This window comes from Antechinus flavipes, chromosome 2, assembly GCF_016432865.1.
Source record: "Antechinus flavipes isolate AdamAnt ecotype Samford, QLD, Australia chromosome 2, AdamAnt_v2, whole genome shotgun sequence".
In the NCBI taxonomy this organism is placed as follows: Eukaryota; Metazoa; Chordata; class Mammalia; order Dasyuromorphia; family Dasyuridae; genus Antechinus; species Antechinus flavipes.
This window is the reverse complement of record NC_067399.1, coordinates 597,103,460-597,129,394: the sequence shown is the minus strand read 5'-3', so window position 1 is coordinate 597,129,394 and position 25,935 is coordinate 597,103,460. Positions and strand designations below refer to the sequence as shown.

The 25,935-nt window shown below is 35.5% G+C and overlaps 1 protein-coding gene across 2 annotated transcripts in view; it reads left to right on the top strand.

The window, feature by feature from the left end:
* Positions 1-3,954: 3,954 nt before the first annotated feature.
* The window catches only part of PDZD8 (PDZ domain containing 8), a 93,182-nt gene continuing 71,201 nt past the window's right edge, over positions 3,955-25,935 (top strand). For both annotated transcript variants that reach the window (XM_051981515.1, XM_051981514.1), the window contains exon 1: positions 3,955-4,884. In XM_051981515.1, coding sequence (XP_051837475.1) covers positions 4,037-4,884 — 848 coding nt within the window. In that variant the 5' untranslated portion in view covers positions 3,955-4,036. The remainder of the gene's footprint in view (positions 4,885-25,935) is intronic.

The window sequence follows — 25,935 nt, the reverse complement described above, 5'->3', positions numbered from 1 at the left end:
TAAAGGAAGAACAATGCTGTGAAAGAATTTCATATAACAAAGAAGTTGAAGAAATGTACTGATATTAAAATTATTGTTTATTTATTTATTTAAGAATTTATTTATATAAGATTTTTCAGGCTGGTAAAGTGAATAAATACTAGAATCCAGTTCAATCCAATAAACATTTATTGAATACCTATCAGGTGTAAAATACAGAGAGAGCAAGGTATATATGGGCATTAAACTGAAATAAATATAGGGCTACTAACTGTACATAAGGGTCCCTAGGGGTACCTATATTAGCTTTACTCGTATTTTATCATATATTTATTTTGTTAAATATTTCTCTTTTGCCTTTTAATCTGGTTCAGGCCTTACTCAGCAGTGTTGCTGACATAATGAAGCCCATAGGCGGTCACACCTCCAGGTGAGGTAGAGTGAGAAATGACCTTAGACTCTGATCCAGACATGAAATACTAGAGAACTTTTGTCACAACTTATATTTTATCTTTCTAACCAAACATCAACATTTATTGGGCTCAAGTTCTCATTATTATGACACATGCCAGTCATATGAACCTGAGCAAGTCACTTAATCTTTCAGTGCCTCCCAGGCAATTCTCTAAAACTATATATTACAAAACAATTGCTGATCTGCATTGGTAGATAAATATTTCTCACCAGGAGTTCCCTATAGCAATGAAACCAGAGATGTGATGATTTTTAACACAGGTCTGAGAGCTGGGAGCACAAAGACAAAAATGGCCCTTGCCTTCAAGAAATTTATATTCTTTTTTTTTTTTAATTAAAAAAAATTGTTTAGCGAGAAAGGCAGATTACTAGGAAAGTCTTAGGATCAGAACAATGAGACTGCTTCTTCAAAATGGTCTCATGTCAAATCCTATCTACATAGGATCTTTCCTTCCCAACAATACAATTCTGTCTACTGTTTCTGCCTTTACTGTACTCCTTCCTTATCTTCACTTCAAAGAATCCCTCGTTTAAAAATAGATCAATTCCTCATGAAGCCTTTTGATTCCCCCATTTCTAGTGCCCTAGCTTGTCTTGATTTTGGATTTATTTGGTATACATTTATTTTGCATATTCATGTATAAATATGTGTATGTAGGGTTGTGCTGGTAAATGTTTAATAATCACTTCTCAAAATAAAAAGATACAATTTATTTTCTCTGTCACTTTCTTGAGACTAGACAATCAACAAAACAATAATCAAACTTTGAGTTGTAGCATTTAATGATATTTGGTATATAAATGCTCACAGTGAAAATTTAACAATTGGGTCTCCACTGGATACTTGGCTCTTTTTATATTTTTCTGTGTGTACACACATAAATATGTATTTATATACACATTGATATATCTTGTCTCTTGAATTAAAAGATTAGGCAATGGCTTTATTTTATATCTGTTTCCATAACACCTAGCACAATGTCTGGCACCCACTAGTTGCTTAATAAATGCTTAGTGATTGATCAGATTTCCTAATAGACAAGTTCTAAGATTTTTTTTTTTTTAGCTCTAAGATTTCATGTCAAGCTTCTAAAAACTTGGGCATTATATAAATTCTAAGCCAAATGTTAAGAATTAATCTTTATTCTGTTCTTATTATTCTACTCCTAAAACTAGTTATTGGCACTTATAGACTTACCTTTATCTTGCTAATTGAGGGAACATGGGTAATTAAAACTCAAACTACCTGATTTATTCGTTTTTAAAAAAAACAAAACAAACCTATTGATCATCTAGGTACTAATAAATGTTGATGTTTGGTTAGAAAGATAAAAATAAGTTGTGACAAAAGTTCTGTAGTATTTCATGTCTGGATCAGAAAAGACTTAGCTTTGGATCATCCCTGGGCTCAACTAATACCCGAATTGAACCCAGACAATCCACAACGGGGCTCATTTGGGTCCTACAACAAATCAGAACTCTGGGCCCTTAATTCTCAGATTGGCTTTGGAATCATCAATCTCTTTGTTGAATAAATAAGTGACTGAAGAAGTGAGGCAACTATTAATCTGGAGATGGACCTATGGTCAAAGAATAAAAATGACTCTGGAATTAGAGAGGTGGACTAGAAGTTTTATGACTTTTATGACTGGAGTTACTGAAATCTCTTGTCACTTAAAAGTGTTATTAGTGCCCATTGGATTGGAGGGGCTCAGTCATAGCATTTGTGATGTAATAAGTATGGAACTGGAGTGGGGTGTAGAAGAAGTGAGGATTCCAGTGCTGGGTAAGTCTGTCTTTCTAGAGGTCCATCTTCACCTCTACACTTTTACTTTGCCCTTCATTTACCATCTTGCACACCCACATTCTCTCCTTTCCTAGTATCAAGGTCTACCCATCCTTCAAAATTCAAATCACATCCCATCTCCTCCAAGAAGTCTTTTCTTTATCCTCAACTTCTGCTGGTTTTTCACTCCTTTAAAATCCTATAGCACTTAATGTCTGTATTTTTCATGCAATAATTAATTATGAAATCCCCCTCTCATTTGTATTTTGTTGGGGGTTTGGGGAGATATGATTATCATTTAATTTGAATGTCTTACTCTCCTTTAGGTATTTGAAGGCTTCATGTATTGATATGAACACATTTTTAGTTTAAACTACATCCAGTTTTTTCTTTTTGGTTTAGGAAAATAATGATTTAGACTAACTGGGGATTCGAGGAAAACCAATACGAATACAAAGAGAAGGAAGTTCAACATAAAGTAACTTTTTGACTATCCGTCTTTAAAAACATGTCATCTTGAGCAGCCCATTTCCTCTGGAACTTCGTTTCCTAACCTATGATTTGTAAATAGGATATTTTTTAACCTAGGCTTTTCCCTGGGGGTGGGGGATGGGGACGGAGGCGATCATAGATTCAGAGGTATGAGACTTATTCAAATCCTTATATATCTCACAGCTCTCTAAGGTCCCCTTCAAGCAGTCTTACGAACTAAAGTGCAGACATTTTTCGGGGAGAGGGGTTTTGTTTTATTTTATTTATTTTTATTTTTTAGTACGGAGGACCCGGCACAAAAGATTAGAATTCAGTTAGAAAGTACTTTTCAGAGATTAGTTCAGCTTTCCTGACGAAACATGAGACCCAAGAGAGAAGTGTATTTACCCAAGGTCACCCCAGGCCGGTACTAAGCTGGCAAGCTGGGATGGGAACCTAGGACACCTGACTCCACAATCTTGGCAACTCACCAGACCACCTGGTTAAAAAAAAGTGCTTTTTAAATATTAGTTATTTCATTTAATTCGGTTTCCGCCTTGTCCTGAGACCCTTCTCCTTTCTCCTTCGGTGTGTTTGGAAAGTTTCTGAAAATGCATCTATTTGCACGGAATCTGTTGGGCCAATTCAGATCCCGGCGGACCCTAAGTGTTCCCAGGAGGAGCCAGGGACCACCGCCAAGATAAAGGAGGGAATCGTTTGTTTATATATATTTTTAAAATAACGTGCTGACCCACTTTCACTGGGTCCTTCTAAGTGGTTCCTTCTTTCAAGACCTATTCCAATGAGGGGCGGCAAGCTGGTTTAGGGCGCACCCTCTGCGGACAGGAGAGAGGGAACACCCGGGAGCAGGGGGTTGGTAGAGGGACAGTGCAGCGAGAGGGAACGCAACCTCCGGGAGGTGAGGAAGGTGTCCCTCTTACGCGCACGCGCGGAAAGGGGGCGGGTCCCTAGCGACGCCAGGGGAACGAGCTCGTTCTTCGGGGCTTCCGACGCAACGTGCCGTTCGTCCAATGAGCGCGGGCGGGTGGGAGGTTACCCGTCCCGCGCCCTCCCCTTTTCCTCCCTCCGTCCGGCCCTCCACAGCCACCCCCACCACCAGCCCGGGGAGACGAAAGGGAGACGCGGGCCGCCTACAGGGCTCGACCACCGGGGCCCGGGCCTGAAGAGGAGGCCGGGGGAATCGATCTCCCCGACCCTACTACGCCGCCCGATGTCCACAAGATGGAGGCAGCGGGGGCGGCGGCGGCGTGAAGAAGGCGGCGGTGTCCGGGTCCGGGCCGGAGCAGGTGCCTCGGCGGCGGCGGGATGGAGCTGCTTATGATCATCGCGGTGTCGGCCCTCGTCGGCTGCTTCCTCACTCTCCTCGCTCAATTCCTCCTGATCTATCACAGAAAGCCCCAGAAGCCGTTCTCGCCGTCCGCCTCCGACTGGGGGGTCTCCTACGTCACCCCGGCGCCGGGCCTTCTCCTCGGAGACTACCTCTATGGCGCCTCGGGCCGGTCGTCGAAGCCCCCTGAGCGCGGCGGCGGGCTCCAGGTGGAGACGCGCTCCGTGGAGACCTGCTACTTCCTCAACGCGATCATGCTGTTCCTGTTCCGGGAGTTGCGGGACACGACCATGGCCAGGCGCTGGATCACCAAGAAGATCAGGGTGGAGTTCGAGGAGCTGCTGCAGAGCAAGACGGCCGGCCGGCTGCTGGAGGGCTTGGGCCTGCGAGAGGTGTCGCTAGGCCAGGCCGTGCCCCTCATCAAGATGGTCCGCCTTCTGCAGCCCGTGGTGCCCTCGTTCGCCTCCGAGCCGGAGGGCGCAGACAGCGCGGAAGACCCCCCGGCCGCCAGCCCGGAGGAGCTCATCTTCGAGGTAGACGTGGAGTACAACGGCGGTTTCCACCTGGCCATCGACGTGGACCTGGTCTTCGGCAAGTCCGCCTTCCTGTTCGTCAAGCTGTCCCACATGTCAGGGAGGCTGCGGCTCGTCTTCACCCGTTTGCCCTTCACTCACTGGGCCTTCTCATTCGTGGAGGATCCGGTGATGGACTTAGAGGTGCAATCCCAGTTCGAAGGCCACCCCATGCCGCAGCTCACCTCCATCATCGTCAACCAGCTCAAGAAGATCCTGAAGCGCAAGCACACCCTGCCCAACTACAAGATCAGGTGAGAAAGGGCTGGACCGCGGGGCAGGAGGTCAGGGCTGCCCGAGGGCATTGAAGCTGCAAGGACATGCTGGCACGGCCGCAGTCCGGGCGGCTCACGGGTGGTGATATGTGTAGAGACGGGCACTGGAGTTGTCCCGGTGCCACAGGAGTTAGCTCTGTCTCTACACAGCAACTATTCCGCATTGAGGGCAGCAGCAGCCCCAGCTTTTGCATCACCTCATTTTGGTCACTGGGAAATTGCACTAGGAAGATTTTGGGTGTTAAAGACGTGTAAAAAAGCACGGGGGAACAGACTTGTCCCCAGAGTGTATTTTGTAACAGCGTTTGAAACCAGCTTTGCTTCCATTTGTAGAAAGTAGCATAGATAGTCACAGTTATGGATGCAATTTCTTCACCCTCTCCCAATCAAACTGAATAACCTTTGTAATCATCTTTCTTGTCTTTCTGGTGTAGCTACTGCATAACACATGTGGGACACCATCCTTAGTTCGTCAAGAGTTTATTCTCTGTTCTGTAGTATATGATCTACAAATACATATACTGGAGCCAGTACACAAGTAACTTTGCCTTTGCACAATAACTTAACTTTTCCAAGCACTTTTCTGGCTGTTGCCTCATTTTATGTGTGGTGTGATCTTTGATTTCATTTTTTTTTCATTTATGGCCTTTTCATTTAATAAACTTGTAGGGAAAACAAGGGGTTAAAATGCAAGCCCCATTTGTTTACTCTGGGAAGATTAGCTTTATTGGGTGGAATTCAAAGAGGCTTTTGATTTCGTGTTATTTTAAAGTTACTTCTAAAGTTTTTTATCCCCAAAACACTTGAGCTTTACATATAATTTTTAAAAAATCATAGCATATAATGCCATAATGACACATGTTATAGGATTCTTGTGCAGGCTATTCTCTGGGTAACATCCTTCTTAACTCTTTACAGAAATATATACTGCCCTTTGTGTCCCATGCTATTGTTCAGTCAAGTCCAACTCTGAGTGACCTCATTTTGGGGTTTTCTTGGCAAACTACTCTAGTAATTTACCATTTTCTTCTCTCCCTCATTTTATAGATGAGTAAACTGAGGCAAACAATCTTAAGTGATTTGTTTATAACCATACAATTAATTTCTGAGGTAGGATTGAACTCAGGTGGTCTTGACTTTGGGTAGGATGCTCTATCCACTGGAACACCTAGCTGCTCCATATTAGAATGATTTTAACTGAAGGGATAATGAAAATATGGTCAAATCTCTATTATCTGTACTATTTCAAGGGGATAGTGACACAGGTAATGTAGAACTTATTTTGGTGCTTTGGGACTTTTTAAATTGGCAATTGTATTTTGTTCTTATATTAACTTTTTTCATTTCTAGAATATACTAATTGCCATTAAATTGAAAACATGAAAGAATAACAGGTGAAATCTAATTAGAATTAAAGATTTAAGGAAAATTAATTATGTTGTATTCTGTATTAGCATCCCTGAAGTAGAACAGATTGTAATAGGTGATTCCCAAATGGTCCCTTTTTCACTCTTATTGACTTTGTAGGAATTTGATTCTTTAAAAATTTTGTTCTTCAAACTTTTATTCTTTAATTATGTCGGTTACTAATCAGTTTTTTCTTTTATTTAAACATTAAGATCTTTATCATGGAAAATTGTATCTTCTGAGAACGTAAGTAAGATTTTGACAGTTTCAAGCTGTGTAGCTAAGTCGAAGGACCCTAGATTTGGAATCAAGATCATATAGATTTGGGAGTGACCCTTGGGGTCATCTATTCCAAAGTCTCCCTCACCTTCCTCCTTCTCCTCCCCATTTACAATTGAGTAAACTGAGGCCCAGGGAAGTTAATTTGTCCCAGACCTGGTTCTTAATTTCCTGGATGCTCCCTCCTATTGTTGAGTTGAGACTCGGTTTTGTCTTTTCTAAAATGAAAAGCTAGATTAACTCTGAGTTTCCTTCCACCTTTCAAATCCCTGCTGTCCTAAAAAGCAAGTTTTACTTTTTTTTCCCTTCCAGAATATGAGTAGGCAAACTTTAACCAGGTAAATAAAGATTGCCTAATTGGGCCATTAGTTATTTTTATCCTTTTCAAAATAGCTTCTGGCAGAGATAAAGTCTACAAATCTGAGTCTGGTTTTTAGATAGATTTCAAATAAAATAAATAATTATGACTGGAAAGAGTAGACAGAATAAGTTGGCACTCTTTAAAGGTTTCCTTCAAGTCAGTCAACTTGTTTTCAACAAGAAGCATGCCATTTAAAATATAGCAAAATTGTTCAAATACTTCTAATTTAAAAGTGTTTTTAAATAACAGACAATTTGAACTGGCTAGACTTGGAGTTTTAAGTCTTGACCTAAGTAAAACATAAGACCTAAATAAAATGAGAATATCTCCTTTTTAATAAGGAAACTCATTAGTTAAGTGCACAAATATTTGCTTTTAGGCAGTAACCAAAAATAAATTGAATATATAGTCTGCATATTTACCTTCTAAAATTTAAGGAAACTAGAATGAATGCTAATAGGAAGCTTGATTCTCTTAAATACTATTAGAATATTTGGTTGCTGCCATATTAATCCCTATAGTTTTAAACATTGGATAGCTGCAATTTCTAAATAGGAATTGTTAATTCATCCATTTAGATGTCTAATATAGTGAATAAAGGAATAAAGGAGTGGATTTTAGGGAGTCATTGAAGAATTTTGAGCAGGGAGAGTGAAATGATGAGAACTGTTTATAAAGAAAATTGATTTAGTAGTGGTACTTGTCAAGAAGTTCTTACAAGAGCCTGAGGTGGTTTGAACAAGAATAATAATAATGGGAATAGAAAAGAGTTTTGAGAGATTACACAGGTGGAATTTACAGGCATTTTTTTCCTCAAACTCTTTTGCTTTGATAACAACAATAATAACTTAAACCTATTCACTGTAAAGTTTACAACCTGGTTTTCTTACCACAGCTGAGTTGAGAACTGGGTAATAGAAGTTCCTCATCTGTAGATGCAAGTTAGGGATAGATGACCTTTTCAATTTCTGCACAGTTTTAGATACTTGGTATTATTCCCATTTTATAGAGGACACTACTGAAATCCAAGGAGGTGAAATAATCTTGTCTAGGATTTCAAAGTTTATTTATTTATTTATTATTTTCAAAGAGCATTGGCTGGATGGAGTCAGGGAGACCTGAACTCAAATCTGGACTCAGATATTTAGTTACTAGCTTTATGACCCTGGACAAGTCATTTAATCTGTTTGCCTCAGTTTATTCATCTGTAAAATGGACATAATAACACTATCTACCTCCCAAAATTGTTATGAGGACTCAAATGAGATAATAGTTGTCAAACACTTGGCATATAGTATATTAATGCTTATTTCTTTGTCCCCGAAGTATTGACACTAGAATTTGAGCACAGATCTTTCAACTCCACATGAATGTTTTCTTTTGTACAATATTACTTTTTTACTTAATGAATTGTTTGCACTTGCAAGAATTTTTCAGATTTTAATTGATAGGAAAAATATTGGTTTGGGGGATATTGTTATGGGGATAAAAGGACAATATAATAGTAAATTGAGTTATTCTCCCCCCCCCCCCAGTCATGTATTTATTCTTTCTCTCTCCCTCCCTTTCTTCTTCCTATCAATTTTCCTTTCTCCCCACATAAATACATTCATTTATTTATATAAGAATTCATGAAGAGGCAGTGTGGAATAAGAGGACAGAGGTTCATATTTCACAATCAGCAATTGCTAAATATGTGACTATAGGCACAGTGGGGAGAATATCTATACTGTTTACTTCACAGAGTTATTGTCAAGAAGGTGCTTTAATTAGTCAGTCAATAAACATTTATTAATGTTCTTTCCTATATGCCAGGCATTGTACTTAAGCATTGTGGATACAGAAAGGAAAAAAAAATAATTCCTGCCTTCAGGAGCTTACAGTTTAATGGGGGAGGTAACATGCAAACATATATAAAACAAGAAAATAATTAACAGAAGAAAGACACTGGAATTGAATTAAAGAAGACTTCTTGGAGAAAGTAGGATTTTAGTTGAAACTTAAAGGAAGCCAGGAAAGTAAGCAGAGATGAATAGGGAGAATGATGGCATGGGTGATAGCCAGAAAGAATTCCCAGAGCTAATAAACTGAAGATCTTGTTTGAAGAACAGCCAGGATGTCACTGTCATTGGATCAAAGAATATGTGTCAGGGAATAAGTATAAGAAGATGGAAAGGTAGGAGGGGGACTGGGTTATGAAGGGTTTTGAATGCCAAACATTATTTTATATTTTCTCCTAGAAGCCACTGGAATTGATTGAGTAGGTAAAATGCTTTCACCTGAGCTTTAGGGGAATTACTTTAGTAGCTCAATGGAGGGTGGATTGAAGTGGGGAATGACTTTGAGGCAAGCAAAGTCACCACCAGACTACTATAGCAATCCAGGTTTGAGGTGATTTGAAGGCTTACACTGGAATGATAGCAGTATCAGAAGAGAGAATGGAGCTGTCCATATTTAGGAGATATTACAAAAGAGAAATGGACAGGCTTTGGGGCAACAGATTGAATATGAGGAATGAGAAATTGTGAAAAATCCAAGGAAACCCCTAGGTTGGAAGCCTGAGGGACTAGGAAGATGGTGTTGTCTTAGGATAAGTGGGAGTATACTACCACCATGCCAGGAAACTAATAACTTCCATTTGAATTATCTTAGATTCTAAAGATTACCTCGAAGGATAAGATACCAGACACTGAGGTCCTTTCTCAAACTAAACTGCCAAATATTCCAACTCTACTGCAGAAGGCATAGCTCCATTGGGCTGGCTGCATTGTTTGAATGCCAAATGTATGCTTGCCAAAAAGGCTATTTTATGGAGAATTCACACAGGGAAAAAAGGTGATCAGAGTGACACAAGGACACTGAAGGTCTCTTTGAAGAATTTTAGAATTGATTGTGTGATATGGGAGACATTGGCAAAGGATTGCCTAGCATGGCATGCCCTCATTAGAGAAGGCTATGCTGTATGAGCAAAACAGAATTGAATTGTCCAAAAGAAACGCGAAATGCACAAAATTAAAGAATCTACCCAAATGTTCATATGGACTATTTGTGCCCGACCACTGGCAAAGTTCTGAGCTCATATTGGTTTGATCAGCTTCAGTCAGACACTAATTTAATATTAATGCTATCATTTTGATCCTTTTTGAGAATGAAGGACAACCAACCAGCCAGGTGGAAGGCGAAGGGAGGGCTTGGGAGGAAGATAAAGAGTTCAGTTTTGGATATGATGAAATTAAGATGTCAACTGAATATCCACTTGGAGATATCTGAAAGGCATTTGGAGATTTGAGGAAGTTGGAGCGAGTTTGAAGCAGGAGGTAAATTTGAGAGTCATCAGCATAGAAATCATAATTAAATCCTTGGGAGCACTGGCAGCTAGGTGGTACAGTGGATAGAGCATCAACCCCGAAGTCAGGAGGACTTCAAATATGGCCTCAGTCACAACCCCAATTGCCTCAGCAAAAAATAAATAAATAAAAATAAAAAATCCCTGGAAGCTGGGGGACACCTCCTAGTTTGTTAGGAATTGATCGGAAAATTGCGTAGGCGAACAAGAAGTATCATTCTGGTTTGATGTGTGGTGGAGTATTTAGGGGGTTAGTTGGTGAAAAATTATCTGGGTCTCCAAGTGAGTCTGGGGAGAATAAGGCTAGCAGGAGTACAAGGCGCAGAAATATTATTCCTAAGGCGTCTTTGATGGTGTAGTAGGGGTGGATCACCAAATGCTCTATAATGGAAGGAAAAGAGAAGAGGACCCATGACAGAACCTTGAGAAACACCTATGGTTTTAACACCAGACTTGACTAGAGTTGAAGTCGAAGAAAAATGTTTCAAAAGGACCTAAATTAGGTTTAAAGTAAAAAGCTTTTTACAAAGAAGAGGTTCTCTTCTTTTTTGCCCCTACCAAAGGAAATGGCTCTTGAGTTTATCAACTCATCATGCCATAGCATGACATTCTAGGCAGAGCAAAAAACATAAGCAAAAATGCTTAGATAAATGAGGGGCACATTTAGGCAGTTGGGGATATGTAACAAAGGACCTCAGAAAGTGAAGTTTAGAGGTGTGGGCTTCATGTAGGCTGTGAGCAGGTAAGGAAGATTTTTGAGCAGGAAAATGAATGGGAGGACTCTTTTAAGAAGATTAATCTGGCATTAGGATTTAGTGTGGATTGGAGTAATTTTTTCTTTGAATTGGAAACTTTGGATTTGGGTTATAATATTTATGGGAGTTTTCATCTGTGAGTTTCTTGAAGGGAGTGACTGGAAATTGCTTTTTCTCCCACTTTTTCCTCTGGTCCTAAAAAATTCTTATGAGATCAAAAATTAATGTTTAGGGTTTGTTTGGGGTTTTTTGTTTGTTTGGTGGTTTATTTTTTTGTTGTTGTTGTTCATGATGTTCTGATAGTCCAGTGATTCTTAAATTGTTTTTTCTCTTTATCTGTTTCCAGGTTATTTGTTTTTGTTATTATATTCTTGATACTTTCTAATTTTTTTTTCAGTCTTTTGACTTTATTTCGATATTTCTTGTTGTCTCATGCAGTAATTGGCTTTTATTTATTCCATTCTAATTTTCAAGGAATGTATTATTTGGGCAGGCTTTTTAAATTTCTTCTTCTAACCTGTTTATTCCTTTTCCAGTTCTTTCTTCCATAGTCATTCCCCCCCCCCCCCCCCCAGCTATTTTTTTCCTCAGGTGTTCTTATTTCATTTGTAAAAAACATTTTAACTCTTTTTTTTCTTTTTAAAAAAATTCTTGTTTTTTTCTCTTTCTAGAAATTCAGTTGAGTATGTGGTCAAGCTTTGTTTTCCTCTGAGGCATTGCTTGAAGATGTTTTAGAGATGTTCTCTTCTTTGCATTTATATTTTAAGCATCCCTATCACTATAATAGTTCATTATGGTGGGGATAGTTTTGTTTGTTTGTCGATTCTTCTAGCCTACTTCCTGACTTAGGTCTAGCTCTGCCACAATTCTTCTTCTTCTTTTTTTTTTTTTTAATAACTTTTTATTGATAGAACCCATGCCAGGGTAATTTTTTACAGCATTATCCCCTGCACTAACTTCTGTTCCGATTTTTCCCCTTCCTCCCTCCACCCCCTCCCCCAGATGTCTGCCACACTTCTAAAGGGAAGGTCTAAAGTGATCTTGTTTCATTTGTTCCCATTTCATCATTGAACATCCTTGGGGATGCCATTTGCTTAGTTGAGTTTCATACCAGCTATCTCCATGCAGTGAAATCTTTTCTCTCCACTGTTTCTCACAATCCTTTTACAAAACAATACTGCTTATAGTTTTTAACTATATTCCTGAGATTTTATAAAGAAGTTCCTATTCTAAATTATGTTGGTTTTGGCTGCTGTCTATTTACTTTGCAAATAGGTCGAGTATATTGGATCTTCATTCAGTATGTTTATGTTCACACTTTTAATTTTATGATAGTTATTTGCTTGTTGACTGTCTTTTCCCATCCTCTGTATCCCTAAGTACCTCTACTAGGTGTGCAACCAATTATGTACAAACAAACTCTTAATAGGAAATTTAAAAAAAAAAAAGGGAAGAGACCAGAATTAAGGGTGGACTAGGAAAGACTTCCTGTAAATGTGGGGAGACTTAAAGGAAGCCAGAGATAGAGATGAAAAAGGAGAGAGTTCTAGGCATGGTGGGCAACCAATGAAAATTGGAGATAGTAGTGTCTTGTGTGAAGAATAGCAAAGAGGCCAATGTTACTAGATCATAGAATATCTCAAGGAGGATTAAAGTATAAGAAAACAAAAAAGGTGGGAAGGGGCCTCATTGTGAAGAACTTTAAAAATCAAATAGGATTTTATTTTTAATCCTATAGAGGTAGGGAGCCACTAGAGTTTTATTGAATTAGGGGAGTGATATGGTTAGACTTGCACATCAAATAATATATATTGTGTTTATCAAATAATGAGCTAATGTTTTTCAGTTGTTTCTCATTCCCATCTAGGCTCTTCCATTGATCTATTTTTCTATTTTTTAAGCTAGTATGAGGATTACCACTTTATTATATTATTTGAGATCTGAGAATGTTATGACTCTGATTCCTCCCCCCTTTTTTCTTTCTCTTGTACTTGTAGATCTTTTGTTCTCTCCAATTGAATTTTGTTGTAATTATCCCTATAAAATATCCTTTTAGTGATCTGATTGATAGACAAGTAAATTGGGAAATGAATTGAGCACTCAATTCTAGTTATTTGTCATCACTTATTTCAGTAAAAGAAGATTTTGTGGTTTTACTTTTATTTTGTGTAAATCCTATGTCTGCTTTTATTAGATCACTTCCCAGATATTTTGTTAATTTTTAGTTATTTTGAATGTAATTTCTTTCATTACCATTTCCTCCTAAAATGAGAATTTCTATATACAAATGCTAGTGATTTATTTTTAATCTTTCCACTTTATTGAAGCTGCTAATCATCTTAATTTCCTCTCTAATTTTTAAAAAGTAAACTATCATTTAGATAGAAATAATTTTCTATCCTTTTTGTTTAGACTTATAATTTTAATTTCATGTTCTTGTTTTAGGACTGGTTAGCTATAATTAGGATTTCTAGTCAATGTCAAATAATATTGGAGTGTCAAGAATCATTCTCGCTTTAGCTTCTAGTGTTTGTTCCTTGCAAATTAATTCATCCTAGAAATATATTTTTGGTCATATTGACCTTGTCATACTTAAACTTATTAGGGTTTCTAACATTTTTTGATAGCTATTAGAACTATTTTATCAAAGACTTCTTCATATATTGCTATAAACTGTTCTTCATGGAATTTTTTGTTTTATATATCACCTACTTTTCTTTATTCATGGTCACCAAAAATATATTCTGTATTTTTTTCTAAAAATAGAGGTCAGCACATGTGCAAAAAATGTTTGTGGCATATCTTTTTGTAGTGGCAAGAAACTGGAAACTTAGTGGAAGCCCAACAGTTGGAGAATGACTGAACAAATTATGGTATATGAATGTTAAGGAATATTATTTTTCTATAAGAAATGATCAGCAGGATGATTTCAGAGAGGCCTGGAGAGACTTATCATTAACTGATGCTAAGTGAAATGAGCAGAACCAGGAGATTATTGTACATGGCAACAATAAGATTATATGATGATCAATTCTGATGAACATGGCTCTTTTCAATAATGAGATGATTCAGGCCAGTTCCAGTGATCTTGTGATGAAGAGAACCATTTTTACCCAGTGAGAGGACTGTGGAAATTGAGTGTGGATCACAACATAGCATTTTCACTCTTTTTGTTGTTGTTTGCTTGCATTTTATTTTCTCTCATTTAAAAAAAATTTTTCTTGTGCAGCAAGATAATTGTATAAATATGTATGACTATTGATTTTCTATATATTTTTACCATGTTTAACATATATTGAATTATTTACTACCTAAAGGAAGGGGTGAAGGGAAGGGGAAATTGGAACAAGAGGTTTTGCAAGAATTAATGTTGAAAAATTATCCAAGCATATGTTTTGAAAATATAAAGCTTTAATAAAAAAATTAAAATACAGGTCAGACTCCTTGGTTTATAGTTTGTATATTTCATACCCCTCTCCCACCTCCCATCCCTTTTCTCTTTTGTAAATATCAAAACAACATTTGACCTTATTCCTTTTCAGTTTCCCAAAATCTTTCAAAGATTACTTTAACCACATTAGTAGCTACTGCTCATGGACCGCATCTAGCTATTAAATTTAGTGTTTCCGCAATTATTTTGTATTTCTATTTCCGGTGAGATATTTTCCCCAGGAATTCTCCTTAAAAGAAAAAGTAGAAGCAAAGTAAGTTTTCCATCCTTCTCACCATGATCCAATTATCATCCCATCCCTTCCTAAATTGTAATCCTTTGATCTCCTTAAAAAGCCAAAATGGCTTTAAAAAAAACATTTTATTATGCTGAGCTTTTAGGATTTCCTCAGCCTTAGCTTATTCTAGGCTTCAACTTACTCTGATAGTTTTTTTTTTTTTTTAAAAAGCTATCTTTACAGTTTGGTATTTATCCTCAGTCACTTGCCCTTATATCTAGATATCTCTCTCTGCTTTTTTAATTTCTCGTTGGTCAGTTCTTGTGTAACCATATCATTCTAACCCTCTTCTTCTCTTTAGAATGATTTCTTCTGTTTTTAGAATTTCATTTCTGAGCTCTCCCACCTTTCTTGCTTAACTTCTCTATGGAAATGTTAAGCTTTTTGGATCCTATTTATTCTTTTTCTAAACCCTATGAAATCTGCCCCCCTTAAATCTAGGTTGTGTTAAGTTTAAAGCTGTGCCCAGTTTTCCATTTCTTCTCTTAATTGTGAATTTCATCATTGTTGGAGTTATCCCTGTGCTTTCCGCTATTCCTGCTTAGTTCTTCCTCATTAATCGAAATCAGTTCTGAACAATAATCTCAATCACTGTGTCCAGTTTTTGAAGAATGAAATTATCATTTGGGCAGATCACAAACTCATTCTCTTCTGTTGGGAGAGAGAATATTCCAGCATGTTTAGAGATTTGACGTCTATTACTGTAATAACATAGTTTTGTCTTGGGTTTGTGCTCTTTTTTTTATATACATCAAATCCTCCCTTTTCTCTACGTGATGTTCAATACAACCTGAGACAGTATTATCCCTATAGATCGAAGTAATCTGCATGGGTCTCACCCTTCAGGTTCCTACATTTCCTTATAACAGTATGTCTTTTTCATATACAAAAAAAAAATCTTATTGCTTCCTTTGAATAAATGTGCCCTTCCATTATCTTATACTAGTTACAATACAAGTCGTGATTTCCATCCCACCAAATCACAGCTATACCTTTTAGGCCAAATTTGTCTAGTTCATCTTGTTAATTACCTCTCTGTTGGATATTTTTGTAGAGATCTTTAATACAAGTTCTATTACTAGTTTTCTTTTATATCTTCTTTTGTAATTTACTGGAATATTTTTTTCCCTTTCTCTTTTGAGTATAAAACCCCTTTCATCAATTTTAAATTTTATTTTAATCTCTGATATAATTTCATTTTTTCTGTTCTTGGTTTTTGTTTTTGGCAAATTGCTCCTCTGCTGGTGACCCATTTTATCCTATTCTGTTCTTTTTGAATGATGTTTATTCTTCCAGAATATTATTTTGCATTTTTGCAGTGTATGTTACTTTATGTTTTATTTCTGTTTGTATAAGCATGAATATCTTATTTATGAGATGCTTACATTTGCATTAAAGTTATGGAATCTAGATTCTGTAAACAGAATATAACATGTTGATATAGTTACGCACTGCAAATGTGTATTGTAGATTAAGAGAAACAGTTGCTAAAGAACATAAGGATGGTAAAAATGAATTGTATTTTTCCAAAGGATCTGTTTTTTTTTTTTTTTAATTTCTCACTTGGCACGAGAGAAATAAAAACTGTGACTAAAATGTCATAAAATAATTTAAAACAATAAAGTATTATTTCAAATGATAATAGCTTACATTAAAAAATAGTTTCTTTTAAGATTATTGCTTTTAGGGGCAGCTAGGTGGCGCAGTGGATAGAGCACCAGCCCTGAAGTCAGGAGGACCCGAGTTCAAATCTGGTCTCAGACACTGTCTAGCTGTGTGACCCTGGGCAAGTCACTTAACCCCAATTGCCTCAGCAAAAAAAAAAAAGATTATTGCTTTTAAACTGTCTTGATTTCCCCCCCTGGTTTTTGTCTTCTTATTTCCCATCAGAGAACCATTCCTTATTTTAAAAAAGTTTTTTTGTTTTTTTGTTTTTTTAATGAAAAAGAGGAGGGGAAAAATTAACAAAGCTGATACATCTCCCTAAATATGACATAATACATTGAGCTTCATACCCATGGGCTTTTTACCTTTCCACATGAGTTGGGGGAGGTATCATATATCTTTTTTGGAACCCGCTTAGTCTAATTTTTCAGCATTTATTTTTGGATTTTTTGTGTTTCTTTCTATATTGTCAAAGTTGATGTGTATGTTATATTCCTCACCCTTTGTACTTTGCCTTGTATAAGTCTTTTCCATTCTTATGTTCGTCATGTTTGTCACTTGTTAGAACATGGTATAATGTTCCATTCCATTCATGTGCCATCTTTTGTTTAGCCTTCCCCAGTGGATGGGCCTTTACTTTGTTTCCAGTTCTGTGCTATTGTTACTATATCAATACTTTTTAACAGTGCCCTCCTTTTGATATAAGGATAGAATCTCTAGGTCAAGGGTATGGATGTTTTAGTCATGTTATTTGCATAATTTAAATTGTTTTTCAGAAAACTTAAACTGACTAGCTTGTATTTTCACATTCCTCCCCAACACTGACTATTCCTATCCTTTGTCATCTTTGTCAATTTGTGCTGTATAGGAGATAAAGATTCAGGGTGATTTAGATTTGCATTTCTATTATTAGTATTTGGAACATTCCCTTGTATGGTTATTAATAGTTTTCAATTATTATTTTATTGCTTCTTCATATCTTCTTGTCTGTGTGGGAATCATTTTTGGTCTCATGTGTTTCTTCTGCCTATTTATCTTGGAATCCAAACCCTTATTGATGATACTTGATAAAAAGATCTTGCTGACCATTTCCATTGTCACAGATGTGTTAAATTTGTTTGTGTAAAAACCTTTCAGTTTGACACCATCAAAATATTTATTTATTGCCTGTATTCCTTATTTGGTTAAGAATTTTTTTTCCTACCCATAACATTGAATTGATAATTTAATATTTTTCTTCTAATTTTTTAATGGTGTGATCCTAATATTCAATATTTTGAATATTATATAGGGTATTTGTTTAAGGCAAAATTCTGTCAATATCTGACATACATGTAGTGCTTTGTGGCATAAATAGAATTTGTTTATATTACATACATATAAATATATATACTTTATATAGTATATATAAAGTATGTTGTATACGCTTATTCAAGATATCTCCTACTAAAAAATAGACACAATACAAATAAATAATGTGTTTTAAACTTGAATAAAATGAGTATAGTACAGTCATTAATTAGATATTTAAGTTATTTTGCCTATATTCCTCAAACTTAATAGGATTTTTGTTGGGAGGGGTGGATAATTTTATTGACCCAATTTTTGGTAAAGTAGGAAAATATCTTAATGTGTTTTTTAAATCATTAATGCATATGCATTCGTTAATTTATTAATAATGTTTGTTTTATTATATCAAATTAATCAACAAAGAGGAAAACTTAACTCTTATCTATAGCATGGTATCTCATATTCTTAAAGTGCTGAAATTTAGAGGACACTGACAACATTCCTTCAACATATAGAAACAATTGAAGCTAGTACTTAATAGCAAGATTGATTTTTTTTTTTTTTTAAATAGGAAGCTCTTAGATGGCTTCTGCTTTTCCCCTCCAACTACTGTTCTCTTGTTAAGGCCTTTTGGGATACCTGTGTTTCAAGATCTCTGTTTCCCCCAAGCCCTTTCAGTTGGATTTGTCTTGTTAATTTTAGAGTCATCTTCACTGTGATGTTTGCCCCAGATTTGAAAAATCCTGGTTATGGTACTGAATAAAGTTTGATGTCAGTTCTACTATCATCTTTAAGAGAGAAAAGCTGTGTCTTTTCTTTTAAGACATAGAGTGAAGTTAGAAGGGTAAGCACCAGTACTAGACAAGAACAGAATAAGAGTCATTTTCAATAAAGTAGTGAATAGATTAGTATCACCTGGTAGTTACTAGGAAACTTTTAAATACTATCTATTGAAAGATGGGGAGTAGGGAATGCAGAAAATTCCTTTTCTTCCTCTGTGTGTCTCCATACACTTTGTAGACTACTGGCAGTAAGTCTACAGCAGAAAACTCTTCTGTTAGGATAAAGTCGGTGGCTGAAATAACCCTCACTAGTGCATAGCCTTTTTTTTTTTTTATTTTTTTAAACTAAAGCTTTTTTATTTTCCAAATATATGCATGGGTAATTTTCAACATTCACCTTGAAAAATCTTGTGTTCCAAATTTTTTCCTTCTCTTCCCCCTCCCCCTCCCCTAGACTGCAAGTAATCTAATATATGTTAAACATGTACGATTCTTCTATACATATTTCCACAAATATCTGCATATCTCTTTCTTAATTATTCAGCAGGTAGGGTTCTTGCTTTAGCTTGTCCCTGTTAATGTCTGATCTGCTGAAGCCTCTTGTAAATAACACAGGTTAAATCCCTGTAGGACATTCATATTTTATGTTGCTGAACTTCTGGTCCCTTTCTTTGGGGGTCACGGTGAGTAATGTGTAATAAATCCAGGAAGGTAAATTGAGGCTAGGTTGTGAAGTACTTTAAATAATAAACGAAGAAGTTTATATTTGATCCTAGAGACAATAGTTATTAAAGGTAAAGTTAGGAGAGTATAATAGTGAGATCTCTGCTTTTATGAGCATTGCTTTGTTAGCACTTTGGATAATAGATTGAAAATGGGAGAAACTTGAGGAAGGGAGGTCAATTAGGAGATTACAGTTAACCCTTCTACATCACTGTTTTCCCCTGACAATTTTAATATATTGCTGATTGGCATAATAAATTAAATGGGAATTTTGGAGAAATTATGTGGGAGCTGCAAATGACCCAGAAAAAGTTTAAAAACTCAGAAATGCATAAAATATATGTATAGTATTATATAATATTAACATTTTTTTCTTTCAAAACTATAATAATTCAGACTTAATCTCTAGTACAAAGAGAGAGCCAAAACTTTTTTTACAGATTTTCCAGATTGTGGAGGTGCTGCAACCTTAACCTCTGTGATATGGAAGGAATAACTGTATAACAATAATTGAGAGAAGAAGGTATTAGGACTTGAATTAGTATAATGACTGGGTGTGGAGAAAGAGATGGAAATATGGTGTGGAGGTAAAAATGATACGATTGAGTATGTGGACTGAGAAGTCAAGAATGATGCCAGAGATGCAGATCTGATCAATTTGAAGGATTGTGGGTATCTTAATAGAAAAGGGTAAATTTGAAAGAAGGTTAGTTTGGGGTGGGGGGGAATTAAAAGGTAATTGGTTCCATAATAGACATGTTGGTTTTGAAATGAATATGGGACATCCATTTACAGTGTCCAATAGGTATGGCTCTAATTTTCCTTAGTACCAATTAGCTAGCTACCCTTTAAGTATATTTAGGGAGAGTTAGTAAGGTCAGTATAGTAAAACAGACACGTCTTAGAAATGAGGTTTTAAAAAAATTACATCAAAAACACAAGATATTTCTCTAAGAACAGATTTCATGCCTAAGTGCTAAGTCTTAAAGCAGTACTAACAAAAAGTTTCTTTTCTCTTATTTAGTAGCTAAGTAAAAAAGCATATTTAAGTTTTATTTATTTTTATTAAAGCTTTTTGTTTTCAAAACATATGCATAATTTTCAACATTCACCCTTACAAAACCTTGTGTTCCAATTTTTTTCCCCTCCTTTTCCCCCCTTCCCTCTCCTAGATGGCAAGTGATCCATTATGTGTCAAACATGTACGTTAAAGAAAGAAAGTATATTTTGTAATTTGTTTTACTATTGGTTCTTTTAGGTATTTGCATCCCAGGAAGAACTCACTATTTAGTAAATAATGAATTTCTCTTTATTTGTTATGTACAAAGTTTCTGTCCTTTCCATTCTGCATTGTTAGAATGTTTACTAGGTAATCTTGGTAGCTGTTTTTGAGGATGATGTGAATATTGATTCCATATATATCTAGTTTAATAAGCAGATAAACTTATTTTAAAAAGTTTTCTTTGTAGTTTGATTTGACATAAAAGCAATTATGTTGCAGTCAACTTCATTTGTATGAATTTGGTGGTAGAAAAGCATTAAGAAATTAAATGAGCTCACCCTCTTGCTCTCAACTGCTCCAAATATATCTAAAAAATACAGTAAACTGAATTTTGATGGGAAAGTCCAAGAAAAAGTTATAGTCGTTTTTCCAGGCCACATCAGCACAGGGAGACAAAGACTGGCTATAACTCTTGTCAAAATGCATATACATTTATGTGTATTTATATTTGCATGTGTACATGTATACACACACATATATATTGTACATGGCCCTATACCAAAGTTTTGTTTTTCTAATGGGAGTAGACGGAGGAATATCAGATAAATTTTTGTTGATTGAAAAAATATTAAGCTTATTTAATAATCTGAAGTATAGTAAAGCTAACATTATACTAATTCTGGGACCTTTGGGATAATGTAGTCTTTTAAAATTTTTTTCTGGAAACAGTTTGGTCTATTGCAGTGGATCATGAGATTGAAAGAGCATTTCTGTTCCATTCCTCATTTTACTGTTCGTTTCCTTGATATGACCTTGTACAAGTCATTTTTCACTTTTTCCAAGTTTGTTTTTCCATCTCATCCTACTTGTGTGTATCTGTGTCTGTGTCTCTATTTTTTTTTTTTCCAGAAAACAATTGCTATAGTTTTGGCAGTTGTGCTGTGGTTTTTGACCATGGTGTAGTGGCTAAGAGCTGAGAATTTGAGAAATTTAGACAGATGGAAGGTTCAAAAGGGGGATCTTCGTATTGTAATTGTGATTAATCTAGAGATATGAAAAGTTTATCAGATACAGAACTAGAGAATTATTTTTATTCTCTGAGCATCTCATCTCATTCAGTCCATTATCTTGGTGTATATGGGTATCGGCTATCTTGGAGTCAAATAATGTTAAGCATTCTCTTATGAACTTCTTCACTTACCTTGTTAAATTTTTTGTTCAGTGTGTCTGTGAAGTTACTTAGAGAAATTATGAAGCATTTGGGAATTTGATTTTTATTCATCCAATTCTTATTAATCATTGTGGTTTTTGCTTATAGAACAGCACCAAATTATGGAGTTCAATGATAGTGACCTGGTTGAGATCTAATTTAGATTACAGCAGAGGTTAAGTTTATAGACAGAGAGGAAAGAAAAGCAGACTTTAGCTATCTCTGCAGGTATATTCAGAAGTCTTCTTTTCCATGTGGAATTCAGACAATATAATCTTTCTTTTAGGAGTGGATTTCATCAGTATTAGCCACAGTAAGAAATTTCATAAAGAGGACTATTTGTGCCTTTCTTTAAGATTTTAGTACATGTGATTAGTCCCATCATAATTAATTATTGATAGTCATAATTAATAATAGTGAAGTTGGTGGTGATGATAACAATTACAATTAGAATAGAATAGAATCAGAAAGATAGTTGAGAGACGATTCAGTGATCTAGTTTTGAAAGATGAATAGCCATCTTCTTGTACCTCAATATAGTGAGGTATATTTAATAATTATAAAATTGATATAAAATTTTTTTATAAATAGCATAATAATTTTGAATATAAAAGACACTTTTGTTAAATATATATATGGGGGACTCGTTGAAGATCCTGGTTTTTGATGATTCTTGAATAATCCAGAAGTCAAATTATATGCAGCATTATTTATTGATTGATTGATTATAGCTTTTTATTTACAAGATATATGCATGGGTAATTTTTCAGCATTGACAATTGCAAAACCTTTTGTTCCAACTTTTCTCCTCCTTCCCTCCATCTCTTCCCCCAGATGGCAGATTGATCAATACATGTTAAATATATTAAAGTATAAGTTAAATATATGTATACATGTCCATACAGTTATTTTGCTGTACAAAAAAAGTCGGACTTTAAAATAGTGTACTATTAGTTTGTGAAGGAAATAAAAAATGCAGGTGGACAAAAATAGAGGGATTGAGAATTCTGTGTAGTGGTTCATATTCATCTCCCAGAGTTCTTTTCACTGGGTGTAGCTGATTCAATTCATTACTGCTCTATTGGAACTGATTTGGTTCATCTCATTGTTGTCCATCAGAATTGATCATCATATAGTATTGTTGAAGTATATAATGATCTCCTGGTCCTGCTCATTTCTGAGCATCAGTTCATGTAAGTCTCCAGGCCTTTCTGAAATCATCTATGCAATATTATTTAAAAGATCTGGGAGGTATATGGTATGTTGGAGTGCTACTAATTAATTAAAATTTTAAAATAGGATTGGTGATGTTAAAAGCTTGGCTCTGAAAAATGACCAGTTTCTTCTAGATTCTTTATAATCTTGATTATACCGTAAGTTCCCAAAACAGTTGTCATGAGTTTGAGAGTACTGGATCCAAAGCTGAGAGTCTAGGATTAGAATGTTGCCTCTGACAAAAAATTAAAGCATCTCGGATTTGGAAAGAACTTTAGCAACCAATTAGTCCAGCCTTTATCCATCTGAAGCCTATCTGTTTAATACTAATATTCTTTCATTTACTTTATAATTGGAATAATGGAATCCCATGACATTTGAAGAATTGTATTTATAGGTATTCCAAGGAATTGTGATAAGATTTGCAATAGACTGTAGCAATTGTGACAATCACAAATGTCATAAAATACATCATTACCAGAGAGAGGACTATCAGAATTGAATATAGATCACAACATAGATCTTCACCTTTGTTGTTGTTGTTACTTTTTTTTTCTTTTTCTTTTTTTTTTTTCCTTTTTTGATCTGATTTTTCTTGAGTTGCATGATAAATGTGGAAATATATTTAGAAGAATTGCACGTGTTTAATCTATGTTGGATTATTTGCTGTGTAGGGGAGGGAAGAAAGAAAAGAGGGGAGAAATTTGAAACAAGGTTTTACAAGAATAAATGTTGAAAATTATCTTTGTGTGTATTTTGAAAAATAAAAGCTGTTATTTTTTTTTATTTTACATAAGTAGAAAAGAGGTCTTTCATGTAAGAAAAATGAGGGACTATAATAGAATAGTTATATAAATCTGTATTATGTGTTTTTTATATGTGTGTGTGTGTGTGTGTGTGTTTATTGCAAATGGTTATATTATAAATAGTTGGTTAGATATAGTATCCACAAAACATTAACAGTGCCAAAGAAAGATCTCCAACAAACTTGGTTGATTCTTTCTGGTAGATTTAAGAAAGAACAGGGATAAGAGGACAGAATGAGAAGGGATAGAGGGCTTACTATCTGCATTGGACAGATAGTACCTATACCCGGACTGATTGATGAGCTCACAGATTTTTGGATATCACTAAGTTTCACTTAAGATAGAAAAATGTTAAGTACAATTCTTTAGTGATCTCTAGATGTGATGCCATCTATTAAGACAACAAGCAACCTACTTTATTTTTTCAGATAGTTTTTCATTAATATCTTTTATTTTTATATTGCATAAAATTTTTGCTTTATTCTTCCCCCTCCTTGAGAAAGTAACAAATAATTAGTTTTTTTTTTTTTTTTTAATGAGGGGGAACCAGTTGGTACTTTTTTTTTTTTTTTTTAAATCTAACACTGTATGAAGTGTTTTAGACCCTGAGTCTACCCTCTTAATTCTGGGATTGGGGTTAAGGAGGGGTTTTCACGTGTAATTTTAGTACCAATCTTATTCATTATGATTTTGCAGTTTTCATTTTCAGCATAGCACTTTGTTAAAAATAAGAATTTGTTCTTTGAATTTAAAAAAAAATTCAATGCTTTTTTAATCAATAAAAATTTGCTGTATTTTCTCTCAACCTCAAATCCTGGCTGCCTTTATTGAAAACAAAAGACAGACAAAACCCCTGTACATAACTGTGTATAATACATATACATATAAAAGTAAATGTATGTAAAATATAAATACACATATATGTCTCATTCTGTACTGAGTCACCTTTTAAGAGGTAGGTTGGTAATTAGGTTGATTAGAGTCCCTAAGTTTTTCAGAGTTGTTTGTCCTGATCCTTTTGTTGCCATTGAATAAATTGCTCTTATGATTGTGTTCACATTGTTCTGCTTCAGTTTATATAAGTCTTCCCTGGTTTTTCCAAAACTGCTCTTGTGGTTTGAGCCCCACAGCTGTTATTTTCTTTTGAACCTGTTCCTTTCTGAGAAAAGTCTAGGGCCTCTCCCTTGGTGGCAGTTGACCAGGAAAGGTGATGCAAAACTCCTCTTTGATTTTTTTGGATCTGTGCTTAAGAACTGAATAGTCAAAGAAAAAGCATCTACGTGGCACCTTTTTCCATTGTAGTGCTCCAATATTAATGGGGAATCTTAATGATTTCCTGGACTAGGATGCTTCAACAGTAGTTTTGCTGGCTACGTTCGGTCCCCAGTGTTCACATGCCTCTCTGTCTCCTTGCTGGAAAAATGACTTGATTTTTTTTTCCTTAGATTTCCCTAATCAGAATTATGTGCGTTTTCTAGGTGTGTTTAGAAGATTTTTTTGGGGGGGGGGGTAGTTGAAAGGGGAAAGACTTATTGCATAGATCATTCTGCTATTCAGCCATCTTGCTGACATGATGCTCCCGTAGGAATTTAGGGCTGGAGGAAGGAAAAAGGCAAGAAAAGAAATATGACAATTAAAATGATTACAAATTAAAGTTTGAATTACAGGAAGACAAATACAAAGTCAGTGAAGATAAAAGAAATTCCAAATAGGGTATAAGAAATTAGAAACACAGACTCTTCATACATAAATCAGGAAGGAACCTTTGAGAATACTGAGTCTAATTGTATCTGTGAATTTGTCTGTCTGCCTAAGAACAGAGAAAGAGACAAGTGCCTATGTGAAATGACGCCATTAATTTTTTTTTTTTTCTTATCTTCTGGTGAGATATGTGGGTATTGGTGGAACTTTGTTCTGTGTGGGAGAACATGCAATCTATTAAGTAGGGAAACACTCTTTATTCCTGTGTAAAGGGGCTTAACTGTGCCTCAGAATTTTATATTTTGTACTAGTAAGAATTTTGCCAAATATTCTAAATAAGATTTTATCATTCTAGCAGTAAACATTTATTAATTACCTACTGTATGTCAGAAGTTATGCTAGGAATTAAGAATACATATTTTTTATAAAAAGTCAATTATTAAACTTTATTAATACTGATCAAATGGGGAAAAATCATAAATTATTGACCAATGTGGATTTAAAAACAAAAACTTATTACCTCCATAAACATGTCATGAC